The sequence below is a fragment of the Lithobates pipiens genome, unplaced genomic scaffold (assembly GCF_037356315.1).
Source record: "Lithobates pipiens isolate NorthernLeopardFrog02 unplaced genomic scaffold, aLitPip1_a1.2 Scaffold_22, whole genome shotgun sequence".
NCBI classification, from domain to species: Eukaryota; Metazoa; Chordata; class Amphibia; order Anura; family Ranidae; genus Lithobates; species Lithobates pipiens.
In genome coordinates this window covers 197,620,105-197,638,372 of record NW_027507784.1, presented here as the reverse complement: position 1 = coordinate 197,638,372, position 18,268 = coordinate 197,620,105, and the positions used below count along the sequence as shown (strand labels likewise).

General features: G+C 43.2%; 1 protein-coding gene across 2 annotated transcripts in view; it reads left to right on the top strand.

Annotated features, from left to right (window-relative positions):
- GTF3C1 (general transcription factor IIIC subunit 1) overlaps positions 1–18,268 on the top strand; it is a 377,991-nt gene that overhangs the window by 150,134 nt on the left and 209,589 nt on the right. For both annotated transcript variants that reach the window (XM_077448810.1, XM_077448811.1), the window contains exons 13-14: positions 8,624–8,727; positions 8,831–9,009. In XM_077448810.1, the coding sequence (XP_077304936.1) occupies positions 8,624–8,727; positions 8,831–9,009 (283 nt within the window). The remainder of the gene's footprint in view (positions 1–8,623; positions 8,728–8,830; positions 9,010–18,268) is intronic.

Sequence of the window (18,268 nt, the reverse complement as noted above, 5' to 3'; positions counted from 1 at the left end):
ACATAAAGATGTAGAGCGTATCATCAAAAAACACTGGCCGATTTTACAAGCAGACAGCTCACTCCAGGCCATGTTGCCGAACAAACCACGGTTCATCTACAGGAGGGCTCCAACACTCCGAAACAAACTAGTAAAAAATGTGGTGGACCCACCAAAACAAATAAAAATTTCTGAAACCCTAAAAGGATTCTATAAGTGCGGAAACTGCCTCCCATGCAGAAATAGTAAAAAGACAGAAAAAAAGAAAACTACTTTTAATTCCACCTCTAATGGAAAAGAATATAAAATCAAAGAATTGATTACTTGTAACAGCTCCCACGTCACTTACGTCATTGAATGTCCTTGCCATAAGCAATATGTGGGAAGGACTACCAGGGAGTTAAAAGTCAGGATAAGGGAACATATTGCAAATATCAAAAAAGGCTTCCAGAAACACAGTGTTTCCAAACACTTTAGGGATTTCCACAATCGGGACCCTGGACAAATGATTTTCTACGGAATAGACAAAATAAGAGGCCACTGGAGAGGGGAAGACAAAACGATCAAAATATCCAGGAACGAAACGAAATGGATTTTTAATTTAGATACCCTCCAGCCAAGGGGAATGAACATAGAATTAGACCTCAATTGCTTCTTAACTAACTTCTAATAGTCAATTGCTTCTTAACTAACTTTTAATAGTCAACTGTTTGCCTCAGCATTAGATAATGCTGGACGAACATTCCGTAGTCGAATGTTACCCACACACATACATAACATTACAGGATCCCGATAAGACCTAACCACATATATAAGTAACCTATCTACCCCAACATTAACATCTCATGGCCCACACCTTCGGGTTCAGGTCGAATGTTATTCATTCAAAATACATTAGATGTGTCGGAATTACAATAAGACTTATCTAAATTATCTAAAAGTTCCCCTGTAGGAATCAAACACACAGTCACAAATATTACAATCACCTATAGGACGATGTTAAACAGACCTTCTTAGCACCTCCATATATATCTATTTCTTAAGAATTTTATTTTATTTAATTCCTTCCCAAAAAAACTTTCCTCTTGGAAAACTTTCCTTTGGAATAATTTCTCCATTTACATTCACATATTAGTATGCATAAAAAACTTTTCTAAACATATTAAAAAAAACCCTTAAATAATTAAATAATATTAAAAAACCCCTTAAATAATTTTTATAATTTTTATAATCTTTACAAATTTATGCGTTTTTTCAGTATTAATGTATACCCCCTTTTTTATGTATGAATTTTTATGTAAGAATTTTTATATGTATGAATTTTATATACGTGAATTTTATGTATGTATTCCTATACATACATTTATTTACTGTATTTTTAGTGTCATTTTTATTTTTATTTTTATTTTTATTCTCTTAATTACAAACGTCCGGTTAAATGGGAAAAGACTAAAGAATGTCATCTAAACTGAGTATGGTTTATGGGTAGGCTGCAGTGCTCCAAGGCTAAGTATATCAGTCTTCCCTAAGGGCACTAGGGGGAGTAATGGCATTCATCCCCAGCAGAGTAAGGGCATCCCACACCCAAAATGGCGCTGTTATTTTAGCGCAGGCGTAGTGGAGCACTGCACCCTATTTAAGCAATAAGGTGCACCAATATGGCCGCTCCAGAGGACGTCGTAGTGACGAAACGCGTAGGGCGTGGCCACGTTGTGTGCACTCGTTTGAGACGAACGGCGGAGTTTTTCCTATATGCACATGCTTTTAATGTAAAATGTGAGTAGATTTTAATATTAATAAACGAACGATTTGGTTAAGAACGTATTACACTATGGATATGTCTTCCCTTATATAATTAACGTTGGATACCATACGGACGGAACAACGAAGCTTCACCCAGTGCACCAGCAGCAGCCAGAGAGCGACACAGTGGCTTACATTGTGAAGGTCCATCCAGCCCCACAGGGGCATTAACTCTGGTGAGAGCATTCACATACTATAGCACAGAGTGGCGCACCGGGGATGAAGTTCTCTAATTGAAAGCCCGCACTATTTGCACGAGTGAATCAAATACCCCCCATTGACTTTTTGTAACAATTACAACAATAGTCTGAAGAGGCAGCACTATCAAGCCAAATATTAATTTTGGACTTATATTGGACACAGATGCGTCTTCATGCGATTATTGGTTGAAAATATTGTCTATTCGCACATTTAGCGCCTTCATGCGATTTTATGGTTAAATTATTTCTGATCCTTGGTTGTTCTGACCTTTAGTTGCTTTTTTTTTGCACATTTTTTTGCACAAGTTTGCACAATCTGTTTTACACTAACATACTGTCGAATATTAACATTATTTCCACTAATTTGCACATTTTATGAAGGTTTACATGTTTTGAGTAGGCTGATACGCATATGATAATTTAATACTCATTTTTTGTTTTTATTATAATGGAACATGAATGCTGACTCCACATTAATCACACACAATTTGTTTTGGATAAAATTGCTTTAGGATATCTTTTTCACGGTATCACCAACAGTTTTTTTCTTTTTCTTTCTCTTTTTATATAAAAAATTAAACACTAGGATTTGATAAGTTAACTCATCTCATCACTAATAGGGTTTAGCGCCATAACCTTTTTATTTCACATTATTGCATTATGTAACCATCTATATGTTGTCCTGATAAGTTGGTTAACATGTTAATAAATGTTTGTGAAAGAAAAAAATACTTGCAGACAATTTGCATTCTTCTGCAAGAAGGCTGTGCATGGGAACCTCTTGAACTTTCCAGCATGACAATGACCCTTGGCACAAGGCCAATTTGAGCCTCCAGTGGTTAAAACAGAAAAAAGTGAATGTTCTGGAGTGGCCATCAGTCAACTGACCTTAATATGTTTTGAGCTACTCTGGGAAGATCTCAACTATGCGGTTCATATTAGAGCTGCAACTAACGATTAATTTGTCTGTCGACTAATCTATCGATTATTTCTTCGATTAGTCAACGACTATCCGATTATTTTTTTTATTTTTATTTTTTAATGAATCTAGTGTTTTTTTTTGATTAGCTATGCATTGCAGGGCAGGGCAGAGTATTGGCGGGCATTGCAGGGCAGAGTATTGCAGGGCAGGGCAGAGTATAGCATAGCGCATAGTAGGGCAGGGCAGAGTATGGCATGGCAGGGCAGAGTATGGCATGGCAGGGCAGAGTATGGCATGGCAGGGCAGAGTATGGCATGGCAGGGCAGAGTATGGCATGGCAGGGCAGAGTATGGCATGGCAGGGCAGAGTATGGCATGGCAGGGCAGAGTATGGCATGGCAGGGCAGAGTATGGCATGGCAGGGCAGGGTATGGCAGGGCAGGGTATGGCAGGGCAGGGTATGGCAGGGCAGGGTATGGCAGGGCAGGGTATGGCAGGGCAGGGTATGGCATGGCAGGGCAGGGTAGAGCATGGCAGGGGCAGAGTATGGCAGGGGCAGAGTATGGCATTGCATTGGCAGGGTATGGAGGGATGGCTGCATCCATCTGACCTCTCCCCTCCACTGCACAGATCAGTACAGAGAGGGGAGAGAGAAACCGGCGTCATGTCATGACGCCGGTTTGTTTACAAGTGATCGCTCCATCGGAGCGATCACATTGTAAACACCTGGGTGTAGAAAGATGGCCGCCGCTTCGGAGCTAGGCCGAAGCCGCGGCCTCTCCTAAGGCCGAGACCGCGGAGCGGATCGCGGCATGTGCGCATGGATCGGTGACGATCCGTTGCACCCCTAGGGACGGCGGCATGGAGGGGGAGAAGAGAGGGGGACGGCGGCACGGAGGGGGAGAAGAGAGGGGGACGGTGGCACGGAGGGGAGCGGTAAATGCTAAGCACTGCCCCCACTGTGACGCATCGACGCCCTGCACGCACGTCGACGTATTTTCTTAGTCGACGTAGTCGATTACGTCGACGCGTCGTGGCAGCTCTAGTTCATATGCATTATATCTTTCTATCCAGCAGGTGGGACTGCAGGGTTATAATATTTATTCTATGGTAAGGTAATCAGAGGAAGTACAGTTGTGCTCATAAGTTTACATACCCTGGCAGAATTTATGATTTATCTGGTAATGAGCGCTCATCAAAATAAACACTATGGCTTATTGTCACTTTGTCAGTCTTTAACCCTTAGTTTGCCCGCTGTAGCCTGCTAGAATGCCATCTATGGCTCTGTTCTTTTGCTTGGATTACTTTTCACTTGGAATATAGGCATATGCTTTACATTCAAACACTGTTCTCTCTGTTCTGTAGGTAGGTTGCAGTCATGACTGCTTCTCCTCAGTACTTGTAAGGTAGGTTGGCATCCGACAACATGCATCTGGCCATCTGTAGGAGTGCGATTTTTCTACATTTTTTTTTTTCCTTTCCGCTACCCCGTTTTGTTCAGGAGTGTATGGTGTGGTTGTCTGCTGTTACTATTCCTTGTCTCGTAAGATATGAGGCAGTTTCTTTGCTTATGTATTCTCCCCATCTCCCCATTGTCGGTGCATATTATTCCTGGTTTCCTTTGGAATTTGTTGCTAGATATGGCAACAAACTGTTGAAGTTTCTCTGTTTTCATTTTTGTGTTCCATCAGATAAGTAGTTGTGTACCTGGAATAATCATCAATGAAAGTCAGATATCTGTTCCCGCCAGGCGTGGGAGTTTTCATTGGACCGCATACATCACTGTGTATGAGCTGCAGCTGGTGGGTAGTTTTTCTTTGAGACACTTGTGGAAGGGGGAACACGTGTGGCTTTTGTTTCAATACAGCACTTGCATTTCGTGAGCACCTTGCAAGGTGCTATTGTCCAATCTTCTGATAAGCCTCTCTTTATAATGTCTAGTATAGCTTCTGGCCTTCTGTGCCCCAGCCGTCTGCCATAAGTGAATACATTTGCTGTGTAGGTCATTAGAGACAATATTGGCTTGCTGGTTTGTGGTGATGAGCCTGTATAGGTGATCATCCAGTTTTCCTTTTGCGAAGAATCGCTTATTGTGAGTTGTGCATTCATCACCCTGGATCTTAACTGTGAGACGATTGTTTGCAAGACTTTTCACTGGTAGAAGGCTGCCTTCTAGTTCTGGAACATACAGAACTTTCTTTACGTGGATACTGTGGTGACCTTCTTGTGGTGTAGTGCAGTTCAGGAATCCCTGGCCTTTACCTTCAGAGGCGATTCTTTTCCGTTTGCTAGGAAAATTGTCTTTTCCACTGTAATCAATGTTTGTGAAAGTCTCATCGCAAGTCATGTGGTTTGTCGCACCTAAATCTATGCACCAGCCACATGGCTTGCCGCTCTGTGTCACTTTAAAGGTGCAATTCCATGATGTCTGCAGTTTCTATTGTGGCTGCTTTTGACTCTTTTTCTTTTGTGGATAACTCTAGCTTTCGCTGCTCTGCTTTCCAGATAGAACGGTCCTTTTTTAAGTGACCAGTCCTTTTACAGTAAAAACAGGCTATGCCTTTTTTGTTGTGCTTTGTGCCTTTGTATATCTTAAGAACTTTGTCATCATCTCTGAAAATATGCACAAATACAGTCCCAACCTAAGCTATAAACAGTACTCCCGCATTCACAGCGCTCTATCTATTGATCAAATAGATGTGTGCCAAAAACAAATATACACTAAACATTAGTGCAATTAAATGAATATAAAATTCGTAAAAAGTCCAAAAGGTAAGGTCAAAGTTCATAAAAAGAGTGAAGTGCTCCAGAAGCCCTCAGGTTAATAGAAATTCCTCAGAGAATGCACACCACGCCATGCAGGTAAAGACCTCGTGCTCAGTGTGACCTCCCTTTGCTTATGCACTTACCCCTAAGGGGTTAATCTCAGGCGCTGTAAATGTTTCACTGTGTGTTGCTCACAAACTGCAATCATCCGCCCGTCAGAGGAATATCCAACCCGGAACTCTGCTCACACAAGGATTTCACTTGCCACTCAATTAGTTTATCCCCATAATCATTGATTATGTGCTTCTGGAACACTTCACTCTTTTTATGAACTTTGACCTTACCTTTTGGACTTTTTATGAATTTTATATTAACCCCTTCCCCCAAGCATACGCAGATCTGCGTACTCGGCTTCCGGGGGGAATACCGGGATGATGCCTGCACCTGCAGGCATCATCCCGGTATTGTTTTTTCCAGCGGGCGATTGGCTATCCAGCCATAACAACCGAAGCAGCTAAAAGCCGCTTGGCTGTTATGCCGGAAGAGCGGGAGGGGACGCCCCCCTCCTGCCGCCTCTCGCCGCTGTCACCAGTGCTCCCGCTCGATCGGGAGCACCGATTCATGATTGGATGCCTCCGGCTGCTGGGGAGGAACTGGAATGACGCCGTAATCTGTGTCATTCCAGTCTCCTAATAGTAAACACGGAAGTGACGTCATGACGTCACTTCCCGTTTACTCGGCTGCCAATGGAGCCGGTTTTAAAAAAAAAAATATACAGTATTCAGAATCGCCGTTTTCGGCGATCTGAATACATTGAAGTGTAAAGGAGGAATGGGGGTTCTTTTAGACCCCCGATCTCTCCATAAAGAGTACCTGTCACCACCTATTACTGTCACAAGGGATGTTTACATCCCTTGTGACAGCAATAAAAGTGATCAACATTTTTTTTTTTTTTTAAACAATTTATTAAAAAATAAAAAAAAATAATAATTTTAAAGCGCCCGCTGTCCCTGCGAGCTCGCAAAGCAAAGAAAGCACATACGGAAGTCGCGTCTGCATATGTAAACGGTGTTCAAATCACACATGTGAAGTATCGCTGCGATCGTCAGAGCGAGAGCAATAATTCTAGCACTAGACCTCCTCTGTAACACTAACCTGGTAACCGTAAAAAAAAATGTAAAGCGTCGCCTACTGAGATTTTTAGGTACCATACTTTGTCGTCATTCCACAAGTGCGTGCAATTATAAAGTGTGACATGTTTGGTATCTATTTACTCGGCGTAACATTATCTTTCACATTATGCAAAAGAATTGGGCTAATTTTACTGTTTCATTTTTTTCTTTAATTAATGAAAGTGTCCCTTTTCCCAAAAAGTTGCGTTTAAAACACCGCTGCGCAAATACCGTGTGACATAAAATATTGCAACAATCGCCGTTTTATTCTCTAGAGTCTCTGCTAAAAAAAATATTTATATAATGTTTGGGGGTTCCAAGTAATTTTCTAGCAAAAAATATGGATTTTAACTTGTAAACACCAAATGCCAAAAATGGGCTTAGTCATGAAAGGGTTAATTTAATTGCACTAATGTTTAGTGTATATTTGTTTTTGGCGCACATCTATTTGATCAATAGATTAGAGCTTGGTTAATGCGGGTGTACTGTTTATGGCTTAGGTTGGGACTGTATTTGTGCATATTTTCAGATTTGATGTATGATTTATAACAGCAGTTGTTTGTGCGGATAAAGTGTAAGTCCTTTTTTTTGCGCTAGGGTCAGTATTACAATTCTATTGTGTTACTGATAATTTCTTTTTGAACTTTGTCATCATGTTGCGTATTTTCTTTCCTTCTGTCATATTCATCGATTGATTTCCCTTTGACATATGCTAGCATCAGCTCGTGCTCCTGTCTGGTTTCTAAAGCGTTAATGAGAGCAGTATATGTGTCTCGAATGCTGCACAGGAGCATGGCAACAATATGGTTATCTTTTGCTGTCCTCTTCAATGACACACAGCTGCTCTATGATCTCTAGCATAGCATTCAAGTGGTCACACACATTTGCTGGCCTTTTCTCATCCTGTATACCTTTCTTTGAAAAAAATAGTTTGTGGTTTATACTTGAACGCTCATGCAGCTTTTGTAATGTAGTCCATATACCTTTGGCTTTTTTCTCTGTTCTTATGTGGAGAAGCTGGTCATCTTCCACTAGCAAGCTTATAATCACTTTGGCTTGTCTCTCCTTCATTTCTCTGTCTCTCCGTTTGTGTGTCTGTCTTCAGCACTTGCCACAAGTCATGCCTGCTAAAAAGCAGTTCCGTAGCTGGTAATTGCCATTGTTTAGCTTTGCTATTGCAAGCTTCACACCTGAACCGCTTGCTATCTTTCAGTAGCTTGCATGCAGTACTCACTGATTCACTGTAGAATTTTTTTTCAGTGCCTGGATTCCTTCTGGGTGCACTGGGGTATCTTCTCCAGTGCCTGGGTCCCATAACTTATTGTGCAGAATATTGATATAAGCTCTTTGGAAGCTTCTTGTATACAGCAGAACACCTTTACTTTCATAGAGGATATCTTTATGATGGCTTTACATCATGTAGACAGAAAACGGGACGTAAGAAAAATACAAGAACATATAACACAATAAGGATGGTACTTCTGATTACATTACCATAGAATACATATTACAACGCTGCAGTGCCACCTGCTGGATAGAAAGGTATCATGCATATGTATGGTTCACATTATAAAGCAACTTTACATAGTTGCATTACATGCTGCATGCTGTTGTTCTTCCAACAACCCGCAGCAGTTCGCAGAGGGCAGTGTGAACCAACGTTGATTCAGGAACACGCACTGGATTCGCAGAGTTTTCCGCATCACACCAGTGTGAACTGAACCTTTTTTCTTTCTGAATGGGATCATTTTATAGTATGTTATCTCTTATTACTCTTAACAGGTGGAATTTGTGGTTCATCCATCAATTAATCCAAATGATCCTTTAGTTAAAAGCACTATTGAACAAATCCGCTTTCGTATGTCCAATTCTACTTCAGGGAACCGGTACGTAAGAGTGTAAAGCACACAAGCCTGTACCTGAAAACCAATCATAGTTAAAATATACCTCATTCCCTTATTTTGTTTTACTGTTTTTTATTGATCTCAGAACACGCTTGCCTCAAAGCTCATCAGCTACCGGTAAGGCTGAGCCTGATGAACAAAACAAAGAAAATAAAGGAGAAAAACACAAGACCTCTCTCTTTCTGGGTGATAGTTCTGAAGATGTGCCTGAAGGCAAAGATTCAATGTATGTGACACAGTTAAAGAATTATCATCCAGTTATAGGTATGTTCAAAAATTTCCATCATGTATTAGTGATGATTCTTTTGTAGATCATTGTAAGGTTATGAATTAAATATGTATTCTTAATTTGTTTAGGTTTGTACCAATTTGTTTAAGTCTTATACTACCAGGTAATTTATTTTTTAGAGAGTTTGTGTCTCCCTATAGTCATTATTATTTTGCTCTTTTTGCAATATAGCTTTACAAAAAAAAGTATTTTGGAGCTTAAAGTTGAACTTTACTCACCTTGGCTCCGGGGATGTGATGTTCTGGAGCACCCCGCCAGCCCCTGATATCTTTGAACCTCCAGCTTCCAGATATCGAGCACCAGCCATTTTCATTGGGCGGGCCGATATGATGTAATTTCTGCAAAAGCATGGGAGTTCAGTCAGCTTCAGCATTGCCAAATCTCTATGGTAAGCTGTGCGTAGGAACATGTCAAGAAAATGGAAGACATTTTAGCTTATCAAAGCTGAAAAATAAGAAAATAAAAAGGTATTTTTGAACGCAGCGATAGCAGCAGTCTTTAGTTCTGGAACTGCCGCCTTACCACAGCTATTTTCCAGCTTTAAAGTATATTTCAACATTTTACAGATGGTTGTTTCATGTTCCCATTAACTTGGCATTCCTTAACCACTTCCCGACTGGCGCACGATGATGTACATCAGCAGAATGGTAGGGGCAGGCAAATTGGCGTACAGGTACGTCCATTTCTATTTGCTGCCCTGCCATCGCGTGCGCGCCGCTGACGCGTGTCAGTCGGGACCCCCGTGAGTCCGGTCACAGGTCCTGCGGACTCGATCGCGCGGGGATACCCACAATCCTCTTACGGGGAGGCTGAACGGGGAGATGCCGTTGTAAACAGCATCTCCCCGTTCTGCATCTGCCGGAGGGCCTGGTCATTGTATCTCACAATGACCACCTTTTCACTCTCCTCTTCACTATCCCTTTCCCACTTTTTTATTTATTTTATTTGTGTGGTTTTTCATGTTTTATGTTTGTCACTTGCACGTTTGACTAGTAGGGTGTCGGTCCTCGGGCCAACCCTGAACGTCTTGTGGGAGGGTGGACATAGGCCTTCTGGCTTGGTTCGCCCTCTCTTTGGGAGGTCTCCCTTTGTGGGAGCCCCTACCCTAGTACCTGGGTGGGTCTATTTCGGCAGACCTTTCGGAGAAAGGCGTTCATCCGGCTTCGGCTGGATGGGCCATGTATTTGGTACCTCAGTCCCCTTCTGGAGCCTAACGCCCCGGGGAATCAGGGTAAGGTCCTTCCTTGTGGAGGACAGCAGACACCCATTGCATGTTTTTGTGTGTCACTCTTGATGTGTGTCCACTTTTTTTGCCACCAGGTGGAAGTTTTTGGGTGCGTTTTGCACGCCATAGGCTTTTGCAATCGAAAAAATCTCCCCGTTCTGCCTAGCAACAAGTGACACTGATCTCTGCTCCATGTGATTGGAGCAGAGATCAATGTTCACTAACACAAAGCCCAGCCCCCCCACAGTTAGGAACACGACCCTAGGAACACTTAACCCCTACACTACCACCCCCTGGTTAACCCCTTCACTGCCATTGTCATTTACACAGGAATCTGTGCATTTGTATAGCACTGATTGCTGAATAAATGACAATGGTCCCAAAAATGTCCGATGTGTCCGCCATAATGTCGCAGTCACAATAAAAATCGCTGATCGCAGCCATTACTAGTAAAAAAAAAAATGTATTAATAAAAATGCCCTAAAACTATTCCCTATTTTGTGAACGCTATAAATTTTGCGCAAACTAATCAATTGCTTATTGCGATTTATTTTTTATTTTTTTTTTAACAAAAATATGATAGAAGAATACGTATCTAAACGTGCCTAAACTGAGGAAAAAAATTTTTTTTTAATATATTTTTGGGGGATATTTATTATAAAAGTAAAAAATAATGCGTTTTTTTCAAAGTTGTCACTCTATTTTTGTTTATAGCGCAAAAAATAAAAACCGCAGTGGTGATCAAATACCACCAAAAGAAAGCTCTATTTGTGGGAAAGAAAGGACATAAATTTTGTTTGGGAGCCACGTCGCACGACCACGCAATTGTCAGTTAAAGCGACGCAATCCCGAATCGCAAAAAGTTGTCTGTTCTTAAGCCAGCAAAATGGTCCAGTCTGAAAGTGGTTAAACATGCATTTTACTTGCATAAAATCCTACTAAGCTCTCCCCTGCTATATTATGTTAAGGGACAGTTCGTGGAGTTTAACACAATTAACTCTGTAATTTGTTGGCAAATCACCTCACTGACAGGTTGTAAACTAGATTTGAACATTGTCCTAACGAACGATTAAAGATCTTAGGGCTTGACTTCTGCATTGTATGTGAATACACTTTTTCATAAACAAAATTGTCCCTACGTCTGACCTTGCCCTCACAGCCATCTTTTCAAGGCTTAAAAAAATTGTATGCTGTTTGGATGGGAACACAAAATAGTGGGGGTTTCTGAAATGTGATTGAAAATGTGAATATATTGAATGTTCACCATGGCTTTTGATTCTGCTACAGAGCACTCCATAAAATATTTTCTATTTTTGACTGGAAATTACATAGCCCGCAGATGGATGGATCCTAGAGTTTTTTTTTTTTTTTTTTTTTTTTTTTTACGTTTCGAAATCTCAATCAAAATTTTGCCCTTTGCCCTATGAAAATGTAAATGCATTGATTAGTTTCATTGGGCAAAATATAGAAAATGATCATAAAAAAATGTGTTCCCTGTTATTTTAAGGTATGTTTGTTGCTTCTTTGCGTGTCTTTACTCCGCAATAGCCCAAGCATGTCCTCTTGTGTTTAGGTTTTGGCTCTGCAGTAATGACATCATTCTGGTTCTTCTAAGTTGATGTGGTTCCGGTGACTTTCTGGCTATTCTAAAATGTCTCTGCCCTGTGTTTTCATTTACTGGCCTTAACATGATAGGTGTGACTATCACACAGGAATTGCTATAAAGAGATGGGGATCACAAAATCAACCCTCTTTTTACCCCATAGACGCCTAGTTTTCAACCTGTGGCCCTTTTAGAATGTTTTGTGTGACTCTTTGAGTCCCTGCAAACACTAATCTGCTTTTCCCTATTGCCCTGTTATATGATTTCTATCAGTCCCATGTAGAATGTTTAGTCAGTTGCTAACTCCCGTCTCCGAACAACTCATATAGCATATCCATAGTCTCTGACATCTCTTGTGTCATGTCTGCAGCCTCTCCATCTCCTGTACCTATGACTACAGTCTCTAACCATCTCTTGTATCCTATCCGCAGTCTCTGTCTATCTACTGTATCCTGTCTGCATTCTATCTACTGTATCTTGTCTGCAGTCTCTGACTACTGAATCCTGTCCGCATTCTGACTATCTACTGTCTCCTGTCTGCAGTCTTTACCCATCTCCTGTATCTTGTCCACAGTCTCTGACCATCTCTTGTATCCTATCCTGCCCACAGTTTCTGACTATCTACTGTATCCTGTCCGCAGTCTGACTCAAAAAAACTAAAAAATGCAGTGCTGTTTGATACTGAACCTTACAAATGCATAGATAGTGCCATAAACAATGAAAATCAGTATTGCTACAAAAAAGTAACTATGAACATAAAAAAATATTTTTGTAACGAGCAAGCTCGCAGTGAAAGAAATTTAGTAGTATTCCTTAATATCAAGTGTCCAACAAAAAGAGATTTTTGCCAAAATGCTACTGCTCCTGGATGCACATGCAGTGGGTTTTTTTCTGGGCATCTAGGAGAGATGGCAAAATGCCCAGCTTGCATGAGGTCTTATACTACATGACAGCTCTGTTTTGCCCTTATGGAACATCACAGTCACCTAATCATAATACTTTTTTTCACAGCTTTGTAGCTACCACTTTTTTAAATGTCTAGACAAAACTTTTTGTTCAGTTTTGGATAGAGTAAAGATAACTTAGAACCTTGTCAGTTCTTTACTGCTTTCCTTAGCTCCTCGGCTAGGTAAACACTTGGGCACCTTTCACACATGCGGACTGTTCAGGTCCGCCTGTCAGTTTTTCAGGCGAACCTGAACCGGCGCTCCATGTACCTCCTATGGTGCGATGGATGTCAGCGGTGACATGTCCACTGACATCTGATCCGCTAAATGCAGACAGATGGAAACCCTATTTTTCATCCGTCTATCGGAACGGATGAAAACTGACAAGCGGGGGGCGTGGCCTGGATTCGATCCGAGATGGACGCTTAAACCTGGAGCTCCGTCCTCGAGGCAAGCAACTTCAGCCTTTTAGCCCTCTGCTGTACTCCTGTCATGGTGAGGACACCCAGGGATACCTCTGCCACCCGGTCCAGATCGCCCAGGGGATCCGACGACCTCTCCGCCCGTCCAATTCCGGACATATTCCGTGCGCGGCCCTCAGGTAGGATGCAGGCCTCCCAAGCAGAAGCGCGCGGCGGCAGATCCCCAAGCGCCAGCGCCAGCCCCAACAGACCAGAGGCACTGCCCGCCGCTAGCCCCAAGACAGACCGACCTCCGAGCCAGGCTGCGGCGGTGAGTATAGACGACCTCCGCAGCGTGGCAGCGGATATAAAGACCACGCTTATGGCGGCGATTTCGGATATGAGAGCTGATATACACGCCATGACACTGAGAGTTGAGGAAGTGGAGGCGACTCAATCGAGACAGGACACCGCTCTGTGCCATGTGCAACAAATAACAGAGTCCCACGCTGTTCACCTACGAGATATTAACAGGCATTTGGAGGACTTAGACAACCGCGGACGACGCCGTAACCTCAGAGTGAGAGGCATACCTGAGACCATCGAGCCCTCCCAACTGTCCCAGACTGTTGCCATGCTGTTTAACGACATTTTGGATCGCCCTCCTGACACCCAAATCAATTTCGAACGCATCCACAGAGCTTTGCGCCCAAGAGGGAGAGAGACGGATCCCCCTCGAGACGTGGTATGCTGCCTCATGGAGTTTCACCTCAAAGAGCAAATCCTCCATGCTGCCAGAACACATGATCGAGTCATGATTCAAGGAGCTACCATTAAAATCTATCAGGACCTGTCCGGGATCACTCTACAAAGGAGAAGGGAACTTCGCCCCCTCCTAGAAGCCTTGAGAGCCAGGTCAATAGTATACCGATGGAAGTTCCCATTTGGCCTGACGGCAACCCACCACGGTAAAACAGCAATCCTCAGAGTGCCAGAAGACCTAGACCACTTCTTTTTCACCCTGGATATACCGCCCGTGGATTTGCCGGACTGGTATAGTGACTTTCGCCTTTCCACGCTTACCCGGTCGTTCTCCATGGACGGCATAGCAGAAGCGGGAAGTTTCAACCTAGGTCGCCGCCGTCCTCACCCTCTTCCTCCTCGTTCACCTTCGCGTGATGCCGGAGCTCCAAGAAATGGAAGTCCCTCAGCCTCTCCAGCTCATCGCAGGGCCAGGATCCATTAATATACACGCTCCTTTTTTGCATACTACTCCCATCCGACGTTAAGGTACTATTTATGGCTTTTTGTTTTTCTGCCCCTTTTTTTTTTTTTTTTTTTTTTTCTTTTTTCTTTTTTTTTTTTTTTTTTTTTCTTCTTCTTTTTTTTTTCTCTCTTTTTCTACTCCATTGTTTTTGACTTTGACTTTCACTGTTTTTTCTCTGTGCATTGCCCCACGTATTGAGACCTACCCTGCTTTGCTCAGGATCTGCCATTTCGTGCCCAGTTTGCCTTCAATTACTTTGACCCTGGACCCTATTTTGCTCCCATTTCGCCCCTTATCCCAGCCCCCTCATTTTAAGTCTCAGGTACTGTGCTTCCCATGCTATGCCAGTTCTCCCCCCCCCCTCACTGCTCCTCTGCCCTCCATATTTTCAATGAGGTGCGCTCACCACAGCCTCATGCGAAGGTAATACAGCACAGTTAACACTTTTCCACTGGACTTTTTAAGCATAGACATCAGGATCACTGCAGGTCATCAACTTGGACTCCCCAGCATACCGAAGTACTGCACGGAACTTATCCTTGCTCCATGGGACTGACTCTTATTGGTTTTCTTTAGATGCAGTGTAAATTAGGCTCATTATTCCTTTTTATTATGCATACTGTTCTAAGTTGCTATCCAACCACCTCAATCCACTTTACTACTCTATAATCTCTTTTCTCTACTTTCCTGCTCGCCTCCCTGCCCCCCCTCCCCCCTCTTCGCTCTCATCCACCTTTCTTTCTCCTTTTTCTCTTCTTGTTTTCTACTGCTAACATGTTCAGTGCTGTCCTATAGAGAGATACTGTACCTTAGGATAAGGGGAATCGTTGTCTCCTTTTAGGATTCAGATATTCCCAATGACTAACATTTCTCTGCTTTAGGGACCATTGCTCCGCTATCCTTATATTTTTTAGGGCGTGGTTGGCCCAGGAGATGCCACGTTCGGGTAACAGCCTTCTCCCACAACCCCTGTTCGGTAAGCGCCTGATCCGCATGCCGAAACCAGCATTTTCTCTGACGGTCCCGGCGTTCAATGCATCGCTACTCATACCTAACGAGCTGAATAGGTATGTGGATCTTTTGCTACTCCACTAGTCGCAGTCCCGGGCGTGGCCTCTCCTGCTCCGACGATACCTCCTTGGGTGTGGGTCAATGTACAGGGGAATTGTAGCTGCTTTAAAATTAAAATCTGTTTGCCCTCACCCTACCCCCTTGGTGGGGGTCTTCCCCCACTAACCTTCCTTCTTGTAGTGCCTTGTGTTTCCGCAGCTAGTGTGTTCATTTTGGTTATGTAAGTGATATTTATTGTTCTCTTTCTTACCCAGGCTTATCGGATGGGATGTAGCCTCCCAAACTGGGTTCAGATACCATGTTTGCTACAGTAAAAGTTCTCAATGACTGTGTTATGTTCATTAATCCCTGCTTTTGGCTGTTCATATTCATTACACGGTTTAACTGTATAATCTCCTTCCTTATCCCCACTGCCTCATCGCTCTGCTCTCTTCCTCTCTCTCTTTCTGCATACTCCCAGACACCTTCTGGAATAACCCTACACCTTACGCTACTCACTGTAGGTTTGTCTCTACCTATTGTCTAACTAACCCTGGTTATTTGGATATTGACTATATAATCTTCTACCATATTCACCCTGGGGAACCGCTAGCATACCCTCTAAATGTTATGCTCGCCTCACCATGAGTGAATTAGAATACATGACGGGCGGATCCGGGGGGGCTCCTCGTACCCTTCTGGGCCTTGCCCTTGCTGCTCCTCCCCCTAACTCCCCTTTGCTACAGAAGCCTCGGCAGGACCTGTGACTCCTCTCTCGGTCCGTATCCAGACTTCTGTCTCCCAAGCGGGTAACTCTAGAAGTTCTCCCGACCTTGTCCGGTTACATCTGTTGCCTGACGTTGGTGTGCGGGTCATACCCGTCAACCGGTGCAATCTCTGCGATCTCTTGCGGAGCACCCCTCCTTGCCTCTCCTTTTTGTCTCTGTGCCCTCTCTGCCTCTCTCTCCCCCCTTCCCCTCTCCTTCTCCGGATCTCTGGCCCTTTCCCGCTGTCAGTTCCACGTCTAAGGTAAGTTCCACCATTCAGCTACTATGTCACGCCCCCAACCCAATCCGATCCCCCTTACGCTAAAAATTTTGTCCTTGAATGCCCGGGGTCTGAATATCCCTGAAAAACGATCTCGCGTACTTTCTTACGCGAGACAAGCCAAAGCTGAAGTAATTTTTCTTCAGGAGACCCACTTTTGTGCGAAACATGTGCCAAAATTATCTAACACATACTATCCTTTGGGCTTCCACGCCACCTCTCCTTTAACCAAATCTAAGGGGGTTTCTATTTTGCTCTCCAAGAATTCGTCAATCTCAATTACTGACTCCCTATTGGACGAACAAGGGAGGTTTGTCTTTTTGAAAGGGACACACAAAAACAGACCCGTCACCCTGGCGAATATATATTGCCCTAATTCGCTTCAAGTACCCTTTTTAAGAGCTGTGGTTAGACGGTTGCTATCCTTCCAAGAGGGAATCCTGATATTGGGGGGCGACTTTAACCTACCCTTAGACCCGTTACTAGACACCTCCTCGGGAAAGTCACACCTTTCGTATAGCGCACTTAAACAAATCAAGCTCTGCCTTCGGGACCTGAATGTACACGACACCTGGCGCATCATGCACCCCAAGGACAAAGACTTTACCTATTTTTCTGCCCCCCACAACAAATATTCCCGCATAGATTACCTTTTTCTATCGCAGCAGGACTTGTCGTTACTCACGACTTCGACAATCGAACCAATGACAATTTCTGACCATCATCCTATTTCCTTGACACTTACGTTACCTGAGACAAACGACCGGACTTTTATTTGGAAACTAGACCCGACTCTCTTAACAGATATATCTGTCGAGGGAGATTTGAGGAAATGTCTTACAGACTATTTCAAGGACAACGACACACCGGACACATCTAAATTGACTCAATGGGAGGCCCATAAATGTGTCATTAGAGGTAAAATGATTGCAATCTCAGCATCCTTTAGACAAGCCCGTAGGGCCGAACTCCTTGCTCTATTCTCCAAATTGAGGAATCTTGAAGCCAGTCATAAACGAACATTAGCCCAACATACTTTAGATGACTTAACAAACACGAGAGCCCTGATAAATGAAACCCTAAACCTTAAAGTTAAGAAAAATTACATTTTATCTCAAAAGATGTTTTATGAACACGGCAATAAGTGTGGTCGCTTCCTTGCCCAAGCACTACGTAAACGACGCAATAACAATGTCATACACCATCTGCGCTCCCCTACGGGAGACTTGATCACCCAAAACAGGGATATCGCTAAGGAGTTTGAAAACTATTATTCCTCCCTCTATAACCTTCAGAACCCGGGTTCAACCTCGGAAGGTCTAGCACTTCAAGGTGAAGCGATATCCTCCTTCCTTTCCCAATATGCCCCTGACAGACTTTCTTCTGAAGCTTCGCAGAGCCTTGAATCTCCGCTATCCCCAGCAGAGTGGAACTTTGCAATTAAGAGCTTGAAACCCGGGAAAAGCCCGGGCCCAGATGGTCTGCCAGCAGTCTACTATAAAACATTCTCCGACTCGTTGAGGAAGCCCTTTCTTGCAGCTTTCAATTCCCTCTCCCCATCCTCCCCTCTCTCCCGAGAGATGCTGGAAGCACACATAGCTGTCATACCGAAGGAAGGCAAAGACCCATCCCAACCTAGTAACTATAGGCCCATCTCCCTTTTAAATTCGGACATCAAAATTTTCTCTAAAATT